Source organism: Pseudophryne corroboree, chromosome 1 (assembly GCF_028390025.1).
Source record: "Pseudophryne corroboree isolate aPseCor3 chromosome 1, aPseCor3.hap2, whole genome shotgun sequence".
NCBI classification, from domain to species: domain Eukaryota; kingdom Metazoa; phylum Chordata; class Amphibia; order Anura; family Myobatrachidae; genus Pseudophryne; species Pseudophryne corroboree.
Window position 1 is genome coordinate 806,223,359 of NC_086444.1, and position 23,614 is coordinate 806,246,972.

The 23,614-nt window shown below is 46.9% G+C and overlaps 1 protein-coding gene across 1 annotated transcript; it reads left to right on the forward strand.

Annotated features, from left to right (window-relative positions):
- The first annotated feature begins 17,103 nt into the window (after positions 1-17,103).
- Positions 17,104-19,416, forward strand: LOC134910742 (putative uncharacterized protein DDB_G0294196). Its single transcript, XM_063919105.1, has 4 exons — positions 17,104-17,479; positions 17,565-17,687; positions 17,762-18,853; positions 19,379-19,416. Exon 3 carries the CDS (start codon positions 17,770-17,772, stop codon positions 18,451-18,453), a length of 684 nt encoding a protein of 227 aa, XP_063775175.1. The 5' UTR covers positions 17,104-17,479; positions 17,565-17,687; positions 17,762-17,769; the 3' UTR covers positions 18,454-18,853; positions 19,379-19,416.
- The last annotated feature ends 4,198 nt before the right edge of the window (positions 19,417-23,614 follow it).

Consider the following 23,614-nt stretch of genomic DNA (forward strand, 5'->3'; position numbering starts at 1 on the left):
GTGCCACTCCTAGATGGGCCAGGTGTTTGTGTCGGCCACTAGGGTCGCTTAGCTTACTCACACAGCTACCTCATTGCGCCTCTTTTTTTCTTTGCGTCATGTTCTGTTTGGGGAGTGTTTTTTGGAAGGGCCATCCTGCGTGACACTGCAGTGCCACTCCTAGATGGGCCAGGTGTTTGTGTCGGCCACTAGGGTCGCTTAGATTACTCACACAGCTACCTCATTGCGCCTCTTTTTTTCTTTGCGTCATGTGCTGTTTGGGGAGTGTTTTTTGGAAGGGCCATCCTGCGTGACACTGCAGTGCCACTCCTAGATGGGCCAGGTGTTTGTGTCGGCCACTAGGGTCGCTTAGCTTAGTCATTCAGCGACCTTGGTGCAAATTTTAGGACTAAAAATAATATTGTGAGGTATTCAGAATAGACTGAAAATGAGTGGAAATTATGGTTTTTGAGGTTAATAATACTTTGGGATCAAAATGACCCCCAAATTCTATGATTTAAGCTGTTTTTTAGTGTTTTTGGAAAAAAACACCCGAATCCAAAACACACCCGAATCCGACAAAAAAAATTCGGTGAGGTTTTGCCAAAACGCGGTCGAACCCAAAACACGGCCGCGGAACCGAACCCAAAACCAAAACACAAAACCCGAAAAATTTCAAGTGCACATCCCTAATGTCCATACACACTTGCTGACGCCGGAAACGACATTCAGCAACATGGCCCTTGCTAATGACATCCCGGCGGCCCTGCATGTAAGGCCGACGGAGGATGTTGTTGATGACGCACTGGAGCGCACATCCTCAGCAACATAACAGGTACACACTAGACATTGTGCCCGATATGTCGGTCCGATTTGCCAGATCAGACGACATACTGTATCGTCTAGTGTGTACCCAGCTTAAGATTCAAATCATCAGCGTTATTAGGTGTGATACTGTAAAACAGTAGTTATGGAAAGCTGTACCTTTACTATCTTCCTATTTCTAGTGAATTTTTTTTCAAATAAATATATATATATATATATATATATATATATATATATATATATATAATAGTGATGAGCGGGTTCGGTTTCTCGGAAACCGAACCCCCCCGAACTTCACCCTTTTTACACGGGTCCGAGGCATACTCGGATTCTTCCGTATGGCTCGGTTAACCCGAGCGCGCCCGAACGTCATCATCCCGCTGTCGGATTCTCGCGAGATTCGGATTCTATATAAGCAGCCGCGCGTCGCCGCCATTTTCACTCGTGCATTGGAAATGTTAGGGAGAGGACGTGGCTGGCGTCCTCTCCGTTATTGTTGAACTTGATTGTGCACTATTGCTTAATTGTGGGGAGGGCTGGGGAGCAGCTGTATAATATAGGAGGAGTACAGTGCAGAGTTTTGCTGATCAGTGACCACCAGTTATCCGTTCTCTGCCTGAAAAAAACGCTCCATATCTGTGCTCAGTGTGCTGCATATATCTGTGCTCACACTGCTTAATTGTGGGGACTGGGGAGCAGCTGTATTATATAGCAGGAGTACAGTGCAGAGTTTTGCTGACAGTGACCACCAGTATACGTTGTCTGCCTGAAAAACACTCCATATCTGTGCTCAGTGTGCTGCTTTATTGTGGGGACTGGGGACCACCAGTATAATATTATATAGGAGGAGTACAGTGCAGAGTTTTGCTGATCAGTGACCACCAGTATATAATATATAGCATTACGGTACGGAAGGCCACTGCTGTACCTACCTCTGTGTTGAGAATGCTGATATAGATTACCTAATAACCTATACCGTATGAGTAAGAGACTAATACGCAATGGGCGTATGATATACCGTAAGGGTACGCACTATACGTCACAGACGTTCAGCCGTGGATGAGACGCACGAGCGGCACGTTCACTTGCATAGAGGCGAGCACGCTATAGGCTGCCGACTACCGTAATGATACGCTAACAGAGTAGCGGACGCTCGAGACCACGAGGAGATCACGAGCGGCGCAAACGCTCACAAGATGACAATCAGTAAACCTTGTATGTAACACACAGAAAGGATATTCTTATGCTGTAAACCTTGTGCTAAAACACTGCAGCGATATAACGCTGTTTAACCTTATAAATACTAAAGCTGTTCGAGCGATTGAGACGCTCCTATTACCCCTTACAATATAATGAACACACAATACCGTGTTAAGGGTCCAACACCTTTTACTAAATACAAGAGTCTTAAGTTATTACGAAAAGAGAAACAGTTCACAAGTCATACGCTACAAACTAACATATAATTCTAACAGAGCATCTAGACAGTAATATACACAATAGAGAACGATCGCATTACAACTACATAGTCTAAGTGTGAATGGCTAACAACCTACGGGTAACAAAGTGGCAACAGAGAAACATACCATACGGGGAACACACGCAGGCGCAACCGGAATCCAGTCCTCCAATTATCAGCGATAACTGTTGAAGAGAGAGAGTACTGGCTGGCCTGGGGACGGTGACCCTTATATACACTGCACACAATACAGTACAATGGTCCCTATATTCTTATTGTTCATTGGACACAGGAATTCGTCTTCGCATTATAACAAAAGGTCATAGGTTGATTCATACAGGTGGGCTGTGACTATTTCCAACTGCTCAGGTGGGTGGGAAACTAGGTTTCCCGCCGCATGGATAAGTAAGTGCAAAGAATAGTAAAAGTCCATAAACTTCTTATGTCCATAACTATTCGCACAAGCGATTAATTCGCTTCAAACCAACACCGGAATATTGCTAATTAAATACTCTTCCGATGGATACTAAACTCCACTGTATAACCCTTGTCTGACCCTTCGTATCAAACAAAGAGGGATCTCTTTGTTCATGAACATGCTACATTAACTAAACTTTCAGATTCTATCAAAGGGACCATAATCTACAAAATACATTATATGGTTAAAATATGTAACGATCGAGTCGCCCGCTAGACGCACACAAACTCTACCGTAAATGCGCATACCGTGCGCCTGCAGGTGCACGCACCAGCGGGTATGCGTACGCACGGGAGAGCGCATGTACGCGCAGCGGGGACACGCATGAGGTGCAAATATGGCAGTGTGCATCACGATATTTTTCTGACTTTGACAGTGTCGTCATTAAGTATACTATCCATCTACATTCTATACCTGTGGTGCATTTTAATTTTGCAGTTTGCTGACACAGTGACCACCGGTATACTATATATAGCAGTACGGTACGGAAGGCCACTGCTGTACCTACCTCTGTGTCGTCATTAAGTATACTATCCATCTACATTCTATACCTGTGGTGCATTTTAGTTTTGCAGTTTGCTGACACAGTGACCACCAGTATACTATATATAGCAGTACGGAAGGCCACTGCTGTACCTACCTCTGTGTCGTCATTAAGTATACTATCCATCTACATTCTATACCTGTGGTGCATTTTAGTTTTGCAGTTTGCTGACACAGTGACCACCAGTATACTATATATAGCAATACGGTACGGAAGGCCACTGCTGTACCTACCTCTGTGTCGTCATTAAGTATACTATCCATCTACATTCTATACCTGTGGTGCATTTTAGTTTTGCAGATTGCTGACAGTGACCACCAGTATATATAGCAGTACGGTACGGAAGGCCACTGCTCTACCTACCTCTGTGTCGTCAAGTATACTATCCATCCATACCTGTGGTGCATTTCAGTTGTGCGCAGTATATATAGTAGTAGGCCATTGCTATTGATAGTTACTGGCATATAATTCCACACATTAAAAAATGGAGAACAAAAATGTGGAGGTTAAAATAGGGAAAGATCAAGATCCACTTCCACCTCGTGCTGAAGCTGCTGCCACTAGTTATGGCCGAGACGATGAAATGCCATCAACGTCGTCTGCCAAGGCCGATGCCCAATGTCATAGTAGAGAGCATGTAAAATCCAAAAAACAAAAGTTCAATAAATTGACCCAAAAATCAAAATTAAAAGCGTCTGAGGAGAAGCGTAAACTTGCCAATATGCCATTTACGACACGGAGTGGCAAGGAACGGCTGAGGCCCTGGCCTATGTTCATGGCTAGTGGTTCAGCTTCACATGAGGATGGAAGCACTCATCCTCTCTCTAGAAAAATGAAAAGACTTAAGCTGGCAAAAGCACAGCAAAGAACTGTGCGTTCTTCTAAATCACAAATACCCAAGGAGAGTCTAATTGTGTCGGTTGCGATGCCTGACCTTCCCAACACTGGACGGGAAGAGCTTGCGCCTTCCACCATTTGCACGCCCCCTGCAAGTGCTGGAAGGAGCACCCGCAGTCCAGTTCCTGATAGTCAAATTGAAGATGTCACTGTTGAAGTACACCAGGATGAGGATATGGGTGTTGCTGGCGCTTGGGAGGAAATTGACAAGGAGGATTCTGATGGTGAGGTGGTTTGTTTAAGTCAGGCACCCGGGGAGACACCTGTTGTCCGTGGGACGAATATGGCCATTGACATGCCTGGTCAAAATACAAAAAAAATCAGCTCTTCGGTGTGGAATTATTTCAACACAAATGCGGACAACAGGTGTCAAGCCGTGTGTTGCCTTTGTCAAGCTGTAATAAGTAGGGGTAAGGACGTTAACCACCTCGGAACATCCTCCCTTATACGTCACCTGCAGCGCATTCATCATAAGTCAGTGACAAGTTCAAAAACTTTGGGTGACAGCGGAAGCAGTCCACTGACCAGTAAATCCCTTCCTCTTGTAACCAAGCTCCTGCAAACCACACCACCAACTTCCTCAGTGTCAATTTCCTCCTTACACAGGAAAGCCAATAGTCCTGCAGGCCATGTCACTGGCAAATCTGACGAGTCCTCTCCTGCCTGGGATTCCTCCGATGCAGCCTTGAGTGTAACGCCTACTGCTGCTGGCGCTGCTGTTGTAGCTGCTGGGAGTCGATCGTCATCCCAGAGGGGAAGTCGGAAGACCACTTGTACTACTTCCAGTAAGCAATTGACTGTCCAACAGTCCTTTGCGAGGAAGATGAAATATCACAGCAGTCATCCTGCTGCAAAGCAGATAACTCAGGCCTTGGCAGCCTGGGCGGTGAGAAACGTGGTTCCGGTATCCACCGTTAATTCAGAGGCAACTAGAGACTTGTTTGAGGTACTGTGTCCCCGGTACCAAATACCATCTAGGGTCCATTTCTCTAGGCAGGCGATACCGAAAATGTACACAGACCTCAGAAAAAGACTCACCAGTGTCCTAAAAAATGCAGTTGTACCCAATGTCCACTTAACCACGGACATGTGGACAAGTGGAGCAGGGCAGACTCAGGACTATATGACTGTGACAGCCCACTGGGTAGATGTATTGCCTCCCGCAGCAAGAACAGCAGCGGCGGCACCAGTAGCAGCATCTCGCAAACGCCAACTCGTTCCTAGGCAGGCTACGCTTTGTATCACCGCTTTCCAGAAGAGGCACACAGCTGACAACTTCTTACGGAAACTGAGGAAGATCATCGCAGAATGGCTTACCCCAATTGGACTCTCCTGGGGATTTGTGACATCGGACAACGCCAGCAATATTGTGCGTGCATTACATCTGGGCTAATTCCAGCACGTCCCATGTTTTGCACATACATTGAATTTGGTGGTGCAGAATTATTTAAAAAACGACAGGGGCGTGCAAGAGATGCTGTCGGTGGCCCGAAGAATTGCGGGCCACTTTCGGCATTCAGCCACCGCGTACAGTAGACTGGAGCACCACCAAACAATCCTGAACCTGCCCTGCCATCATCTGAAGCAAGAGGTGGTAACGAGGTGGAATTCAACCCTCTATATGCTTCAGAGGATGGAGGAGCAGCAAAAGGCCATTCAAGCCTATACATCTGGCCACGATATAGGCAAAGGAGGGGGAATGCACCTGACTCAAGCACAGTGGAGAATGATTTCAACGTTGTGCAAGGTTCTGCAACCCTTTGAACTTGCCACACGTGAAGTCAGTTCAGACACTGCCAGCCTGAGTCAGGTCATTCCCCTCATCAGGCTTTTGCAGAAGAAGCTGGAGACATTGAAGGAGGAGCTAAAACAGAGCGATTCCACTAGGCATGTGGGACTTGTGGATGGAGCCCTTAATTTGCTTAACCAGGATTCACGGGTGGTCAATCTGTTGAAATCAGAGCACTACATTTTGGCCACCGTGCTCGATCCTAGATGTAAAACCTACGTTGTATCTCTCTTTCCGGCAGACACAAGTGTGCAGAGGTTCAAAGACCTGCTGGTGAGAAAATTGTCAAGTCAAGCGGAACGTGACCCGTCAACATCTCCTCCTTCACATTCTCCCGCAACTGGGGGTGCGAGGAAAAGGCTAAGAATTCCGAGCCCACCCGCTGGCGGTGATGCAGGGCAGTCTGGAGCGAGTGCTGACATCTGGTCTGGACTGAAGGACCTGCCAACGATTACTGACATGTCGTCTACTGTCAGTCCATATGATTCTCTCACCATTGAAAGAATGGTGGAGGATTATATGAGTGACCGCATCCAAGTAGGCACGTCAGACAGTCCGTACGTATACTGGCAGGAAAAAGAGGCAATTTGGAGGCCCTTGCACAAACTGGCTTTATTCTACCTAAGTTGCCCTCCCTCCAGTGTGTACTCCGAAAGAGTGTTTAGTGCAGCCGCTCACCTTGTCAGCAATCGGCGTACGAGGTTACTTCCAGAAAATGTGGAGAAGATGATGTTCATCAAAATTAATTATAATCAATTCCTCCGTGGAGACATTCACCAGCAGCAATTGCCTCCACAAAGTACACAGGGACCTGAGATGGTGGATTCCAGTGGGGACGAATTAATAATCTGTGAGGAGGGGGATGTACACAGTGAAAGGGGTGAGGAATCGGAGGATGATGATGAGGTGGACATCTTGCCTCTGTAGAGCCAGTTTGTGCAAGGAGAAATTGATTGCTTCTTTTTTTGGTGGGGGCCCAAACCAACCAGTCATTTCAGTCACAGTCGTGTGGCAGACCCTGTCGCTGAAATGATGGGTTCGTTAAAGTGTACATGTCCTGTTTATACAACATAAGGGTGGGTGGGAGGGCCCAAGGACAATTCCATCTTGCACCTCTTTTTTCTTTCATTTTTCTTTGCATCATGTGATGTTTGGGGACAATTTTTTTTAAGTGCCATTCTGCCTGACAATGCAGTGCCACTCCTAGATGGGCCAGGTGCTTGTGTCGGCCACTTGTGTCGCTTAGCTTAGTCACACAGCGACCTTGGTGCGCCTCTTTTTTTCTTTGCATCATGTGCTGTTTGGGGACAATTTTTTTGAAGTGCCATCCTGCCTGACACTGCAGTGCCACTCCTAGATGGGCCAGGTGTTTGTGTCGGCCACTTGTGTCGCTTAGCTTAGTCACACAGCCACCTTGGTGCGCCTCTTTTTTTCTTTGCATCATGTGCTGTTTGGGGACAATTTTTTTGAAGTGCCATCCTGCCTGACACTGCAGTGCCACTCCTAGATGGGCCAGGTGTTTGTGTCGGCCACTTGTGTCGCTTAGCTTAGTCACACAGCGACCTTGGTGCGCCTCTTGTTTTCTTTGCATCATGTGCTGTTTGGGGACTATTTTTTTGAAGTGCCATCCTGCCTGACACTGAAGTGCCACTCCTAGATGGGCCAGGTGTTTGTGTCGGCCACTTGTGTCGCTTAGCTTAGCCATCCAGCGACCTCGGTGCAAATTTTAGGACTAAAAATAATATTGTGAGGTGTGAGGTGTTCAGAATAGACTGGAAATGAGTGGAAATTATGGTTATTGAGGTTAATAAAACTATGGGATCAAAATGACCCCCAAATTCTATGATTTAAGCTGTTTTTAGGGTTTTTTGTAAAAAACACCCGAATCCAAAACACACCCGAATCCGACAAAAAATTTTTGGTGAGGATTTGCCAAAACGCGTCCGAATCCAAAACACGGCCGCTGAACCGAATCCAAAACCAAAACACAAAACCCGAAAAATGTCCGGTGCACATCACTAATATATATATATATATATATATATATATATATACAACAATAGGTGAGCTGGCGCCTGAGGGGCGCAAGCTCACCTATTGTTGTATATTTCTTTTGTCAGTTCCTCCTAGCAAGGTACTTAGAAGAATTAGGCTGCCAGTCATAAATCTTTATCACCACATTAGTTATAATCAAATAGCGCAGATAGAGAGTATTGTTTGTATATATATAGGAAGGGGATTATACCCCGAAACGTTACCAATTAATAGTGATGAGCACCGGAAATTTTTCGGGTTTTGTGTTTTGGTTTTGGGTTCGGTTCCGCGGCCGTGTTTTGGGTTCGAACGCGTTTTGGCAAAACCTCACCGAATTTTTTTTGTCGGATTCGGGTGTGTTTTGGATTGGGGTGTTTTTTTTTAAAAAACCCTAAAAAACAGCTTAAATCATAGAATTTGGGGGTCATTTTGATCCCAAAGTATTATTAACCTCAATAACCATAATTTCCACTCATTTTCAGTCTATTCTGAACACTTCACACCTCACAATATTATTTTTAGTCCTAAAATTTGCACCGAGGTCGCTGGATGACTAAGCTCAGCGACCCAAGTGGCCGACACAAACACCTGGCCCATCTAGGAGTGGCACTGCAGTGTCACGCAGGATGGCCCTTCCAAAAAACACCCCCCAAACAGCACATGACGCAAAGAAAAAAAGAGGCGCAATGAGGTAGCTGTGTGACTAAGATAAGCGACCCAAGTGGCCGACACAAACACCTGGCCCATCTAGGAGTGTCACTGCAGTGTCACGCAGGATGGCCCTTCCAAAAAACACCCCCCAAACAGCACATGACGCAAAGAAAAAAAGAGGCGCAATGAGGTGGCTGTGTGACTAAGATAAGCGACCCAAGTGGCCGACACAAACACCTGGCCCATCTAGGAGTGGCACTGCAGTGTCACGCAGGATGGCCCTTCCAAAAAACACCCCCCAAACAGCACATGACGCAAAGAAAAAAAGAGGTGCAATGAGGTAGCTGTGTGACTAAGATAAGCGACCCAAGTGGCCGACACAAACACCTGGCCCATCTAGGAGTGGCACTGCAGTGTCACGCAGGATGGCCCTTCCAAAAAACACTCCCCAAACAGCACATGACGCAAAGAAGAAAAAAAAGAGGCGCAATGAGGTAGCTGTGTGAGTAAGCTAAGCGACCCTAGTGGCCGACACAAACACCTGGCCCATCTAGGAGTGGCACTGCAGTGTCACGCAGGCTGGCCCTTCAAAAAACTACTCCCCAAACAGCACATGACGCAAAGAAAAAAAAAAAGAGGCGCAATGAGGTAGCTGTGCGAGTAAGCTAAGCGACACTAGTGGCCGACATAAACACCTGGCCCATCTAGGAGTGGCACTGCAGTGTCACGCAGGCTGGCCCTTCAAAAAACTACTCCCCAAACAGCACATGACGCAAAGAAAAATGAAAGAAAAAAGAGGTGCAAGATGGAATTGTCCTTGGGCCCTCCCACCCACCCTTATGTTGTATAAACAGGACATGCACACTTTAACCAACCCATCATTTCAGTGACAGGGTCTGCCACACGACTGTGACTGAAATGACGGGTTGGTTTGGACCCCCACCAAAAAAGAAGCAATTAATCTCTCCTTGCACAAACTGGCTCTACAGAGGCAAGATGTCCACCTCATCATCATCCTCCGATATATCACCGTGTACATCCCCCTCCTCACAGATTATCAATTCGTCCCCACTGGAATCCACCATCTCAGCTCCCTGTGTACTTTGTGGAGGCAATTGCTGCTGGTGAATGTCTCCACGGAGGAATTGATTATAATTCATTTTAATGAACATCATCTTCTCCACATTTTCTGGATGTAACCTCGTACGCCGATTGCTGACAAGGTGAGAGGCGGCACTAAACACTCTTTCGGAGTACACACTTGTGGGAGGGCAACTTAGGTAGAATAAAGCCAGTTTGTGCAAGGGCCTCCAAATTGCCTCTTTTTCCTGCCAGTATAAGTACGGACTGTCTGACGTGCCTACTTGGATGCGGTCACTCATATAATCCTCCACCATTCTTTCAATGGGGAGAGAATCATATGCAGTGACAGTAGACGACATGTCCGTAATCGTTGTCAGGTCCTTCAGTCCGGACCAGATGTCAGCATCAGCAGTTGCTCCAGACTGCCCTGCATCACCGCCAGCGGGTGGGCTCGGAATTCTGAGCCTTTTCCTCGCACCCCCAGTTGCGGGAGAATGTGAAGGAGGAGATGTTGTTGACAGGTCGCGTTCCGCTTGACTTGACAATTTTCTCACCAGCAGTTCTTTGAACCCCTGCAGACTTGTGTCTGCCGGAAAGAGAGATCCAAGGTAGGTTTTAAATCTAGGATCGAGCACGGTGGCCAAAATGTAGTGCTCTGATTTCAACAGATTGACCACCCGTGAATCCTTGTTAAGCGAATTAAGGGCTCCATCCACAAGTCCCACATGCCTAGCGGAATCGCTCTGTGTTAGCTCCTCCTTCAATGTCTCCAGCTTCTTCTGCAAAAGCCTGATGAGGGGAATGACCTGACTCAGGCTGGCAGTGTCTGTACTGACTTCACGTGTGGCAAGTTCAAAAGGTTGCAGAACCTTGCACAACGTTGAAATCATTCTCCACTGCGCTTGAGACAGGTGCATTCCACCTCCTATATCGTGCTCAGTTGTATAGGCTTGAATGGCCTTTTGCTGCTCCTCCAACCTCTGAAGCATATAGAGGGTTGAATTCCACCTCGTTACCACTTCTTGCTTCAGATGATGGCAGGGCAGGTTCAGGCGTTTTTGGTGGTGCTCCAGTCTTCTGTACGTGGTGCCTGTACGCCGAAAGTGTGCCGCAATTCTTCTGGCCACCGACAGCATCTCTTGCACGCCCCTGTCGTTTTTTAAATAATTCTGCACCACCAAATTCAAGGTATGTGCAAAACATGGGACGTGCTGGAATTTGCCAAGATTTAATGCACACACAATATTGCTGGCATTGTCCGATGCCACAAATCCACAGGAGAGTCCAATTGGGGTAAGCCATTCTGCGATGATCTTCCTCAGTTGCCGTAAGAGGTTTTCAGCTGTGTGCGTATTCTGGAAAGCGGTGATACAAAGCGTAGCCTGCCTAGGAAAGAGTTGGCGTTTGCGAGATGCTGCTACTGGTGCCGCCGCTGCTGTTCTTGCGGCGGGAGTCCATACATCTACCCAGTGGGCTGTCATAGTCATATAGTCCTGAGTCTGCCCTGCTCCACTTGTCCACATGTCCGTGGTTAAGTGGACATTGGGTACAACTGCATTTTTTAGGACACTGGTGAGTCTTTTTCTGAGGTCTGTGTACATTTTCGGTATCGCCTGCCTAGAGAAATGGAACCTAGATGGTATTTGGTACCGGGGACACAGTACCTCCAACAAGTCTATAGTTGGCTCTGCAGTAATGATGGATACCGGAACCACGTTTCTCACTGCCCAGGATGCCAAGGCCTCAGTTATCCGCTTTGCAGCAGGATGACTGCTGTGATATTTCATCTTCCTCGCAAAGGACTGTTGGACAGTCAATTGCTTGGTGGAAGTAGTAAAAGTGGTCTTACGACTTCCCCTCTGGGATGACCATCGACTCCCAGCAGCAACAACAGCAGCGCCAGCAGCAGTAGGCGTTACACGCAAGGATGCATCGGAGGAATCCCAGGCAGGAGAGGACTCGTCAGAATTGCCAGTGACATGGCCTGCAGGACTATTGGCATTCCTGGGGAAGGAGGAAATTGACACTGAGGGAGTTGGTGGGGTGGTTTGCGTGAGCTTGGTTACAAGAGGAAGGGATTTACTGGTCAGTGGACTGCTTCCGCTGTCGCCCAAAGTTTTTGAACTTGTCACTGACTTATGATGAATGCGCTGCAGGTGACGTATAAGGGAGGATGTTCCGAGGTGGTTAACGTCCTTACCCCTACTTATTACAGCTTGACAAAGGTAACACACGGCTTGACAAATGTTGTCCGCATTTCTGCTGAAATACTTCCACACTGAAGAGCTGATTTTTTTGGTATTTTCACCAGGCATGTCAATGGCCATATTCCTCCCACGGACAACAGGTGTCTCCCCGGGTGCCTGACTTAAACAAACCACCTCACCATCAGAATCCTCCTTGTCAATTTCCTCCTCAGCGCCAGCAACACCCATATCCTCCTCATCCTGGTGTACTTCAACACTGACATCTTCAATCTGACTATCAGGAACTGGACTGCGGGTGCTCCTTCCTGCACTTGCAGGTGGCGTGCAAATGGTGGAAGGCGCATGCTCTTCACGTCCAGTGTTGGGAAGGTCAGGCATCGCAAACGACACAATTGGACTCTCCTTGTGGATTTGTGATTTCGAAGAACGCACAGTTCTTTGCTGTGCTTTTGCCAGCTTAAGTCTTTTCATTTTTCTAGCGAGAGGCTTAGTGCTTCCATCCTCATGTGAAGCTGAACCACTAGCCATGAACATAGGCCAGGGCCTCAGCCGTTCCTTGCCACTCCGTGTGGTAAATGGCATATTGGCAAGTTTACGCTTCTCCTCCGACGATTTTATTTTAGATTTTTGAGTCCTTTTTTTACTGATATTTGGTGTTTTGGATTTTACATGCTCTGTACTATGACATTGGGCATCGGCCTTGGCAGACGACGTTGATGGCATTTCATCGTCTCGGCCATGACTAGTGGCAGCAGCTTCAGCACGAGGTGGAAGTCGATCTTGATCTTTCCCTATTTTTGGAACCTCAACATTTTTGTTCTCCATATTTTAATAGGCACAACTAAAAGGCACCTCAGGTAAACAATGGAGATGGATGGATACTAGTATACTTATGGATGGCGAGTGACTGCCGACACAGAGGTAGCTACAGCCGTGGACTATTGTACTGCGTCTGCTAGTATAGACTGGATGATAATGATATAAAAAATATATATATATCACTACTGCAGGACAGGTATATATTATATAATGACGGACCTGCTGGACACTGTCAGCACTGCAGACTCCTAAACTACTAGTATGAAGAAGATAGAAAAAAAAAAACCCACCACAGGTAGGTATACAATTATGGACGAGCGACTGCCGACACAGAGGTAGCTACAGCCGTGGACTACCGTACTGCGTCTGCTAGTATAGACTGGATGATAATGATATAAAAAATATATATATATATCACTACTGCAGGACAGGTATATATTATATAATGACGGACCTGCTGGACACTGTCAGCACTGCAGACTCCTAAACTACTAGTATGAAGAAGATAGAAAAAAAAAACCCACCACAGGTAGGTATACAATTATGGACGAGCGACTGCCGACACAGAGGTAGCTACAGCCGTGGACTACCGTACTGCGTCTGCTAGTATAGACTGGATGATAATGATATAAAAAATATATATATATCACTACTGCAGGACAGGTATATATTATATAATGACGGACCTGCTGGACACTGTCAGCACTGCAGACTCCTAAACTACTAGTATGAAGAAGATAGAAAAAAAAAACCCACCACAGGTAGGTATACAATTATGGACGAGCGACTGCCGACACAGAGGTAGCTACAGCCGTGGACTACCGTACTGCATCTGCTAGTATAGACTGGATGATAATGATATAAAAAATATATATATATCACTACTGCAGGTATATATTATAATATAATGAATGACGGACCTGCTGGACACTGTCAGCAGAATGCGTTTATAGAATTAAAAAAAAAAACACCACACGAGTGTTTAACTTTTTCAGGCAGACAATATACTGGTGGTCACTGGTCAGTCACACTGGCAGCAAAAGTGTGCACTGTTAAATATGTACTCCTGCTATAACTGCTCCCCAGTCTCCCCCACAATTAAGCTGTGTGAGCAGTGAGCACTCAGCACAGTCAGATATACATAGATGATATTATCATGCAGCACACTGAGGCTGAGCACAGATATGGTATGTGACTGTGTATCGTTTTTTTTCAGGCAGAGAACGGATTATATTAAATAATAAATAAAACTGGTGGTCACTAGTATAACTATCAGCAAAACTCTGCACTCTCTGAGTACTCCTAATGCTCCAGTAAATCAAGTGTCTCACTCTCTATCTAAACGGAGAGGACGCCAGCCACGTCCTCTCCCTATGAATCTCAATGCACGTGTGAAAATGGCGGCGACGCGCGGCTCCTTATATAGAATCCGAGTCTCGCGATAGAATCCGAGCCTCGCGAGAATCCGACAGCGGGATGATGACGTTCGGGCGCGCTCGGGTTAACCGAGCAAGGCGGGAAGATCCGAGTCTGCCTCGCACCCGTGTAAAAAGGCTGAAGTTCGGGGGGGTTCGGTTTCCGAGAAACCGAACCCGCTCATCACTACCAATTAAACGGCCCGGTGGGGTCTTTTTTGCACTTAATCTGTTTGGTAAAAGTCTCTGAGTGCCGCCCACAAAAAAGGAGATATTTACAAATGCTGATCTGCTGGGAGGGCACCGGAGCAAGACATACGTAAGACCGGAGTGCCAGGGACCCTGCATGCATTGAGATATATATATATATATATATATATATATATACACACACACTGCTCAAAAAAATAAAGGGAATACTAAAATAACACATCCTAGATCTGAATGAATGAGATATTCTTATTAAATACTTTGGGGTATATGCAATTCTGGCCGAATTGCGTCTTTTTTTCGTCCGTTTTAGGATTCGACTGTACTCGACAGCCGAAACCCTCTACCCGGGACCATGAATTCGACATATTCAATACAAAACGCATTCGACACTCCCCTTGTCGAATAACGGACCAATCGTCGAGTAGTGGGCGTTCTGGATTCGAATTCCCGCCGTTTGGAGCCCTTTATAGGGCTTGTTTGCTGCGTGCTCAGCAGCCATTTTGTGAACCTGCAGAGAGGTGTGTGGAGGTGCTGCAGAGCTAGCAAATTGGTTGTTTGCTGTGGTATCGTTTGGACACCCAGCAGGCTTTAATCCAGGACGGAGAGTCGTTTTTGGAATGATTTCTACATTTGTAGGTAAGTACCACATGTGGTCTGGCGTTGCATGTATGTGTTTGTGTAGTGGGGGGGTGCCATGAGGTGTACATGTGGCGTTGCTTTGGGGTGTTTGGGGTATGTATATGTGTGCAGGTATGTGTATATAGCTTCTGCTTGTATTGCTGCATGTTTTTTTTGGAGTTTTGTGTTTGGGGGTAGTTTTTCACGTTTTTTTTTCCATAAAATATTTTTTGGGTCACGCTTTTGCATTGGTGTACCTCCAGCATGTGCAGGGATGCTTTTTGGCTTGTTTGGGGTGATTTTAGACCTTTGTCGGTATCCACCATGTGGTCGACAGGTGATGTTGTTTGTTTCCAAAACATGTTTTTTTGCTCCTATTTTAGCACTGGTGCATCCCTGCACATGCTGGAGGTAATTTTTGGCTTGTTTGGGCTGACTTTGACTGTGTCGGTTTCTGCCATGTGGCCGACATGTGGTGTAGATTGTTTCCAAAACATGTTTTTTGCTCCTACTTTAGCACTGGTTAACCTTCAGCATGTGCAGGGATGCTTTTTAGCTTGTTTGGGGTGATTTTAGAGTGTGTCGGTATCTGCCATGTGGTCGACATGTGTCGTTGTTTGTTCCCAAAACATGTTTTTTTGCTCCTATTTTAGCACTGGTGCATCCCTGCACATGCTGGAGGTACTTTTTGGCTTGTTTGGGCTGACATTCACCGTGTCGGTATCTGCCATGTGGCCGACGTGCTGTTGTTTGTTTCCAAAACATGTTTTTTTGCTCCTTTTTTAACACTGGTTGACCTCCAGCATATGCAGGGATGCTTGTACGGGGGTTTTGGTTTGTTTGGCTGAGGTTTTTTAAATGTTTCTATTTTTTTTTGTTGTGTTTGGTCCTGCTTGAGCACTGGGGTCCCAGCAGCATGACGTGTGGTTGCATGTAATTATGTAATGTGTGTTAAATTTGTAAAAATATTTTTTTTTCTTTTCACAACAGAAATGTCCAAGGACAAGCGGCCCCGATTGCCCCCTTCCCCCCACCCCTCAGAAGAATTTTCCCTGCACAGCAATGAGGAGTGGGAGCCGACGCAGGAGGAGGATATGACCGAACAGGCATCCAGTGACCAGCCGCGGTCGTCAAGAGACCAAAGACAGAAGCAAAAGAAAAAGAAAAGGCCTAGAAAGGTAAATACTGACAACACCTGCAGACACAATAGCATCCAACTTGACACACCCTAGTTTGCGCACTGCCATGCACACCTACAGGTATCTTTGCGCACTGCCAGGGATGCTGACACACTCACAGGTACATACCGATCTTATTAAATGCATGTTTTGTTTTTTTTATCCCTAAAGGCAAGAAGCCAGCCAGAGGAGCAGCCGGAGGAGGAAGCCTCTGGTGAAGACGCAGGACAGAAGAAACCGCGTGGACCCAGATACACTGAGGCGGAAAACTGTGCCCTAGTGGATGGCGTTGACAGGTCCTACGACGTTCTGTATGGACCAAGGGCACAGACCACAGCAGCGCCATCGCGAGACAAGTCACTGCAGTATCTGGAAACCGCCGGAGCAACAGAAACTGCATGAAGTGGTACAGTGATTGCCGCAGACAGACCAAGAAGAAGATGGGGATTCAGCGCCGACATGAGACAGCTACAGGAGGTGGTCCGGCTCTCAATCTGAAGTGGCTACCCTGGGAGAACGTTATTAAAAGGCGCATGAACCCTGTCATGGTCCAAGGAGTTCGCGGAGGTGTGGACTCTAGCCGTCCTGCTGGCTTTCCCGAGGAGGAAGAACCGCCCAGAAGACGGAAGACGGCGGGAGACAAGCAGTCCAAAAGGAGGCCTGATGGTAAGAATACATTCAGATGAGCTGCACTAATCTTTTTTTTTATTTTTTTTATTTGCTAATGTGTTTGTTCTTTTTCCCCAGACACGCCTGGCCAGAGGACATCACCTGCGTGCAGGACATCGCCAGCGCGTGGACCATCACCTGCGCAGCAGGCATCGTCAGCAGCGCACGGACCATCACCTGCGCAGCAAGCATCAGCAGCGCGCAGATCATCACCTGCGCGCCACACATAGTCAGCGAGCAGAAAGTCACCTGCGCGCCAGACATCGTCAGCGCGCAGACCATCACCTGCGCGCCAGACATCAGCGCGCAGAACGTCACCTGCGCACAAGACACTGTCGGCGACCACACCACCAGCTGGGCGCCAAACTACATCTCCTGCGCGCAGGCCATCACCAGCTCGTCATCTCTCCAGGAGCTCTGGGTCTGTGACCGAAGAGCCTCAACAAGACACTACCCTTGTGGACCCGTCACCCGAACTGTTTGAGTCAACATGGTTAACGGACGAGACTTTTCTTGGGTTTGAAGACAGCCGTGCAGACGTATCCAGCCATACCCTTAAAAAGTCTCCAGAATTGAGGACAAGTGAAGCTCCTGGAGCAGCGGCACCACCGGATGGAGAAGGTTTTTATTTATTTTTTGTGTTTGGGGGGGGGTTGCCATTTTTGTATAGTTTATTAACTTTATTTTTTTTTTCTTTTGCAAACAGAGGTGCCACGGACCAGCAGCGGACTTGCGTCGGGGATTGGTTCCTTCTTAAGGCCGGATCTCCTACAGGATTCGTCGGACGACGAGGTGGAAGTGCAGCAGCCCGCTGTTTCTACATCCCTGTGTGAGTAATTATCAAATTGTGAGCCTTCAAACAAATGTATGAATGTGTATACTAATTTCTAATTTTCTTTTCAGCTGCACAAATGCAATTGGTGGCAGACGTACAGGAAGGGCAGGATCCCTCAAATGTTCAGAGGGTACACACCCTGGCAGCAGAGATGACTGCCCGCCAGGATACCTACACGAATGTCGTTGAAACCAGACTGGACGCCATTGAGAAGATAATGGAGAAGATGGCAAACGGTCTGGTTGAAATGCAAAAGGCTCATGCCGACAGCACGACAGAAATGCAAAAGACCAGACGAGAAGATCACAGGGAGACTATGGACATCCTTCACGTTCTGGCCACATCCATCAACCGGCTGGTGGAGAACACATTATGCCTGGCACACAGCGTTGACAACATGTCGGAGAGCCAACGACTTTCGGCATCCAGCAACCAGATCATCGCAACCACACTGCAGATGATGTACGATAAGCTCCCAGAGCCAGCTCATCAACACGCTGGTGAACCACCGCATCCGCCATCACAAGCCACACGGACGCCTCCTTCCCTTCCTCCACCACCATCCTGGTATGGACGGTCACAGCTGTACCAAGGATATACAGGGATGTACCACACCCACCAGATGCCTCAACCACCAACACCGGCCGCATCATCTACACCTGCACGGCCACTGAGGCCAAGTCAACGCACTCCACAGCCGCCCAGGGCATCGACGCCCCATCAGGAGGAAGAAGAGGATCCGGACGGACAACCACCATAAGCCCGGTCGTATTGTTTTATTATTTACTCTTATGTTTCATGTTTCCCTTTCTCCCCCTCCCATTAGTTTTTTTTTTTCTTAATGTTTTATGTTTGTGTTGGGCTCCCCCACTCTCGACCGGATACTACCAAGGAGCTTTATGTCTAGGCATACATGCGTGGGCATGTATGCGGGCGCGTGTGGTAACTGATGAAAGCTCCTTGTGGCTACATGTATGATGGGCCAAAGAGCTATTCTGATACCACTTTTTTTTTTAAAAACAAACTCCTTTTTGTATTGGTGTAAAATAGGCTTTCACTGTTGTGTGAATTTACTATTCACTAGTGTTTATTTTTGGCTTCTTCATAGGATTGGGTGGAAAATTGAAGTGGACGGCGTAGTTCGTGTTGTGCGTACCAAGGTGAGTAAAGCCATGTTTCAATGTATATATTCAAGAAACTTTGGACCGCCTGCCCTTGGGGAACAACACAGTCCAGCAATGGGTCATGCTGGGCTGTGTGGTTCCACAAGTGCAGGCATGACAAAGTGCTGACCACTGACACCACTCTGCCACTTTGGACCGCCTGCACTTGGGGAACAACACAGTCCAGCAATGGGTCATGCTGGGCTGTGTGGTTCCCCAAGTGCAGGCGTGTCAAAGTGCTGACCACTGACACCACTCTGCCACTTTGGACCACCTGCACTTGGGGAACAACACAGTCCAGCAATGGGTCATGCTGGGCTGTGTGGTTCCACAAGTGCAGGCGTGACAAAGTGCTGACCACTGACACCACTCTGCCACTTTGGACCGCCTGCACTTGGCGAACAACACAGTCCAGCAATGGGTCATGCTGGACTGTGTGGTTCCACAAATGTTCTTGGAAAAGGAATGAACATGACATCATTAGTGTCTTTACTTAATATGGAATTTCTTTTTTTTTCACAGATCTCTACACAAGAAAATAATGTAAAGAAGAACACACTACTTTTTTTGTTTTTATTATATGTTATTTTTTTAATTAAAAAAAAATACAATTCTAATTCTTCAATAAATTTTTAAAATGAGAAGTTTTGTGTGGTTTTTCTTTAAATTAATAGTTAATAAAATGTAAAATAGGGCATTTCAGAGATGCAGTGGTATTGTGGTAGGTTGCTCATGGTACAGCAGGGGAACTGTCCTGTCCCTTGACATCCACGCTGGTTCCTGCACCTTGGGAAGGTTACTCCGCAAGACCTGTGGAAGAGAATAGTATGGTGTCATCCAAAGACAAGGTACAAGCAACACTTGAACACAAGCAGGTTACATTGGCCTTTGTCCCAAATGCAACCCTCCGGCACTTGAGAAACTACACATCCAAGCATGCCCTGACACAGCGTAAGCATTGCTGTGTCAGGGCATGATTGGATATGCAGTTTTGCACATGCCGGAGGGCCGCAGTTGGGACATGCCTGGGTTACTTAGACAAGAGGGAGTTTTGGGCAATACATCTCACCTGAGGGGGGGGGGGTCTGCAACATGGCGGAGGTTCAGGTCCACATCACAAGTAGGTCGCCCATGGTACAGCAGGGGAACTGTCCGGTCCCTTCATCCACATTGGTTCCTGCACCTTGAAGGATACTCCGCAAGACCTGTGGAAGAGAATAGTATGGTGTTATCCAGAGACAAGGTACAAGCAACACTTGAACACAAGCAGGTTACATTGGCCTTTGTCCCAAATGCAACCCTCCGGCACTTGAGAAACTATACATCCAAGCATGCCCTGACACAGCGTAAGCATTGCTGTGTCAGGGCATGATTGGATATGCAGTTTTGCAAATGCCGGAGGGCCGCAATTGGGAAATGCCTGGGTTACTTAGACAAGAGGGAGTTTTGGGCAATACATCTCACCTGAGGGGAGGGGGGGGGGTGTCTGCAACATGGCGGAGGTTCAGGTCCACATCACAAGTAGGTCACCCATGGTACAGCAGGGGAACTGTCCGGTCCCTTCAAATCCAGGCTGGTTCCTGCAAGGGGGGGTGTCTGCAATATGGCGGAGGTTCAGGTCCACATCACAAGTAGGTCACCCATGGTACAGCAGGGGAACTGTCCGGTCCCTTCAAATCCAGGCTGGTTCCTGCAAATCGGGAAGGATACTCCACATGACCTGCGGAAGAGAATAAGGAGGTAATTTGAGAGTGTTTCCTCCACCCTGGGAAAGAACAAAAGGTTCCAGCAACACTGCGCATATACACAGGTTACTCAGACTAGATGGAGTTTTGGCCAATACATCTCACCTGAAAGAGTGACTCTAACATGGCGGTGGTTCAGGTCCACATCACAAGTAGGACATCCATGGTGGAGTGGGGTAAACTGGTCCAATACTGGTGTGGTTTTGCAGAAGTGTATCCTGGGTAAAACTGTTGATGCATGGGTACATTCCCCTTAGCAGAGTGAAGAAAAAAATATTCTGTTTAAAAATCTATTAAAAAATACTTGTGAGTCAAAAATAGACAATCCAAGTACATAATCCCTTCTAATAAAAATAGATATGCTATTAGCAATAAAAAAACAAAAAAAAAATTGTTTTTAAATTTTTTTATTAGATTCTGCCAGCAAAGTGAGGCGGAATGAAATTGACGAAATTACTGTCGAAAAGCACTGTTGTCGAATCGACAATCTTCAATTAAATATACTTTTGTCGAAAAGCCGCATTTTGACCATTGCAGACATGTCGAATTTTGAAAATGTCGATTTGCAAAAAGTCGAATCTGAAACGGCAGGTCTTTTGACGAAAAGTACTGTATTGCATTGTCGAAACCAATTCGACATGTTTTTTTTTGTCGAAAATGCCCCGTTTTTCGACTTTCGCGGCAATTCGACCGCAATTGCATATATCCCTTTGTTCTTTACATAGTTGAATGTGCTGACAACAAAATCACACAAAAATTATCAATGGAAATCAAATTTATTAACCCATGGAGGTCTGGATTTGGAGTCACACTCAAAATTAAAGTGGAAAAACACACTACAGGCTGATCCAACTTTGATGTAATGTCCTTAAAACAAGTCAAAATGAGGCTCAGTAGTGTGTGTGGCCTCCACGTGCCTGTATGACATACCTACAATGCCTGGGCATGCTCCTGAGGTGGCGGATGATCTCCTGAGGGATCTCCTCCCAGACCTGAACTAAAGCATCTGCCAACTCCTGGACAGTCTGTGGTGCAACGTGGCATTGGTGGATGGAGCGAGACATGATGTACCAGATGTGCTCAATTGGATTCAGGTCTGGGGAACGGGCAGGCCAGTCCATAGCATCAATGCCTTCATCTTGCAGGAGCTGCTGACACACTCCAGCCACATGAGGTCTAGCATTGTCTTGCATTAGGAGGAACCCAGGGCCAACCGCAACAGCATATGGTCTCACAAGGGGTCTGAGGATCTCATCTCGGTACCTAATGGCAGTCAGGCTACCTCTGGCGAGCACATGGAGGGCTGTGTGGCCCCCCCGAAGAAATGTCACCCCACACCATTACTGACCCACTGCCAAACTGAGGATGTTGCAGGCAGCAGAACGTTCTCCTTGGCGTCTCCAGACTCTGTCACGTCTGTCACATGTGCTCAGTGAGAACCTGCTTTCATCTGTGAAGAGCACAGGGCGCCAGTGGCGAATTTGCCAATCTTGGCGTTCTTTGGCAAATGCCAAACGTTCTGCACGGTGTTGGTGGGCTGTAAGCACAACCCCCACCTGTGGACGTCGGGCCCTCATACCACCCTCATGGAGTCTGTTTCTGATCGTTTGAGTAGACACATGCTTGCTGGAGGTCATTTTGCAGGGCTCTGGCAGTGCTCCTCCTGTTCCTCCTTGCACAAAGGCGTAGGTAGCGGTCCTGCTGCTGGTTTGTTGCCCTCCTACGGCCTCCTCTCCTGATGTACTGGCCTGTCTCCTGGTAGCGCCTCCATGCTCTGGACACTACGCTGACAGACACAGCAAACCTTCTTGCCACAGCTCGCATTGATGTGCCATCCTGGATGAGCTGCACTACCTGAGCCACTTGTGTGGGTTGTAGACTCCGTCTCGTGCTACCACTAGAGTGAAAGTACCGCCAGCTTTCAAAAGTGACCAAAACATCAGCCAGAAAGCATAAGAGCTGAGAAGTGGTCTGTGGTCACCACCTGCAGAACAACTCCTTTATTGGGGGGTCTCTTGCTAATTGCCTATAATTTCCACCTGTTGTCTATTCCATTTGCACAACAGCATGTGAAATTGATTGTCAATATATGTATATATATATATATATATATATATATATATATAAAATTCTGTATATATAACAGTCCAGCAGTTTCTGTTGTTCTCATTCATTGGAGGTTAGCATGTCCCAGTAGACTCTTTCATTTCCATATATGCTACACAGTAGATGTCAGCAATATTGTTGAAAATAATATATTATGTTACATTTGAGGTAACTGGGTGAGGATCATATACACTGCTCAAAAAAATAAAGGGAACACTAAAATAACACATCCTAGATCTGAATTAATGAAATATTCTTATTAAATACTTTATTCTTTACATAGCTGAATGTGCTGACAACAAAATCACACAAAATTTATCAATGGAAATCAAATTTATTAACCCATGGAGGTCTGGATTTGAGTCACCCTCAAAATTAAAGTGGAAAAACACACTACAGGCTGATCCAACTTTGATGTAATGTCCTTAAAACAAGTCAAAATGAGTCTCAGTAGTGCGTGTGGCCTCCATGTGCTTGTATGACCTCCCTACAACACCTGGGCATGCTCCTGATGAGGTGGCGGATGGTCTCCTGAGGGATCTCCTCCAAGACCTGGACTAAAGCATACGCCAACTCCTGGACAGTCTGTGGTGCAACGTGGCATTGGTGGATTGAGCAAGACATGATGTCCCAGATGTGCTCAATTAGATTCAGGTCTGGGGAACGGGCGGGCCAGTCCATAGCATCAATGCCTTTGTCTTGCAGGAACTGCTGACACACTCCAGCCACATGAGGTCTAGCATTGTCTTGCATTAGGAGGAACCCAGGGCCAACCGCACCAGCATATGGTCTCACAAGGGGTCTGAGGATCTCATCTCGGTACCTAATGGCAGTCTTGCTACCTCTGGCGAGCACATGGAGGGCTGTGTGGCCCCCCAAAGAATTGCCACCCCACACCATTACTGAC

Excerpts from the sequence above, each read along its gene's own strand:
- LOC134910742 (XM_063919105.1), top strand. The coding sequence starts at position 17,770 with ATGCAATTGGTGGCAGACGTACAGGAAGGGCAGGATCCCTCAAATGTT.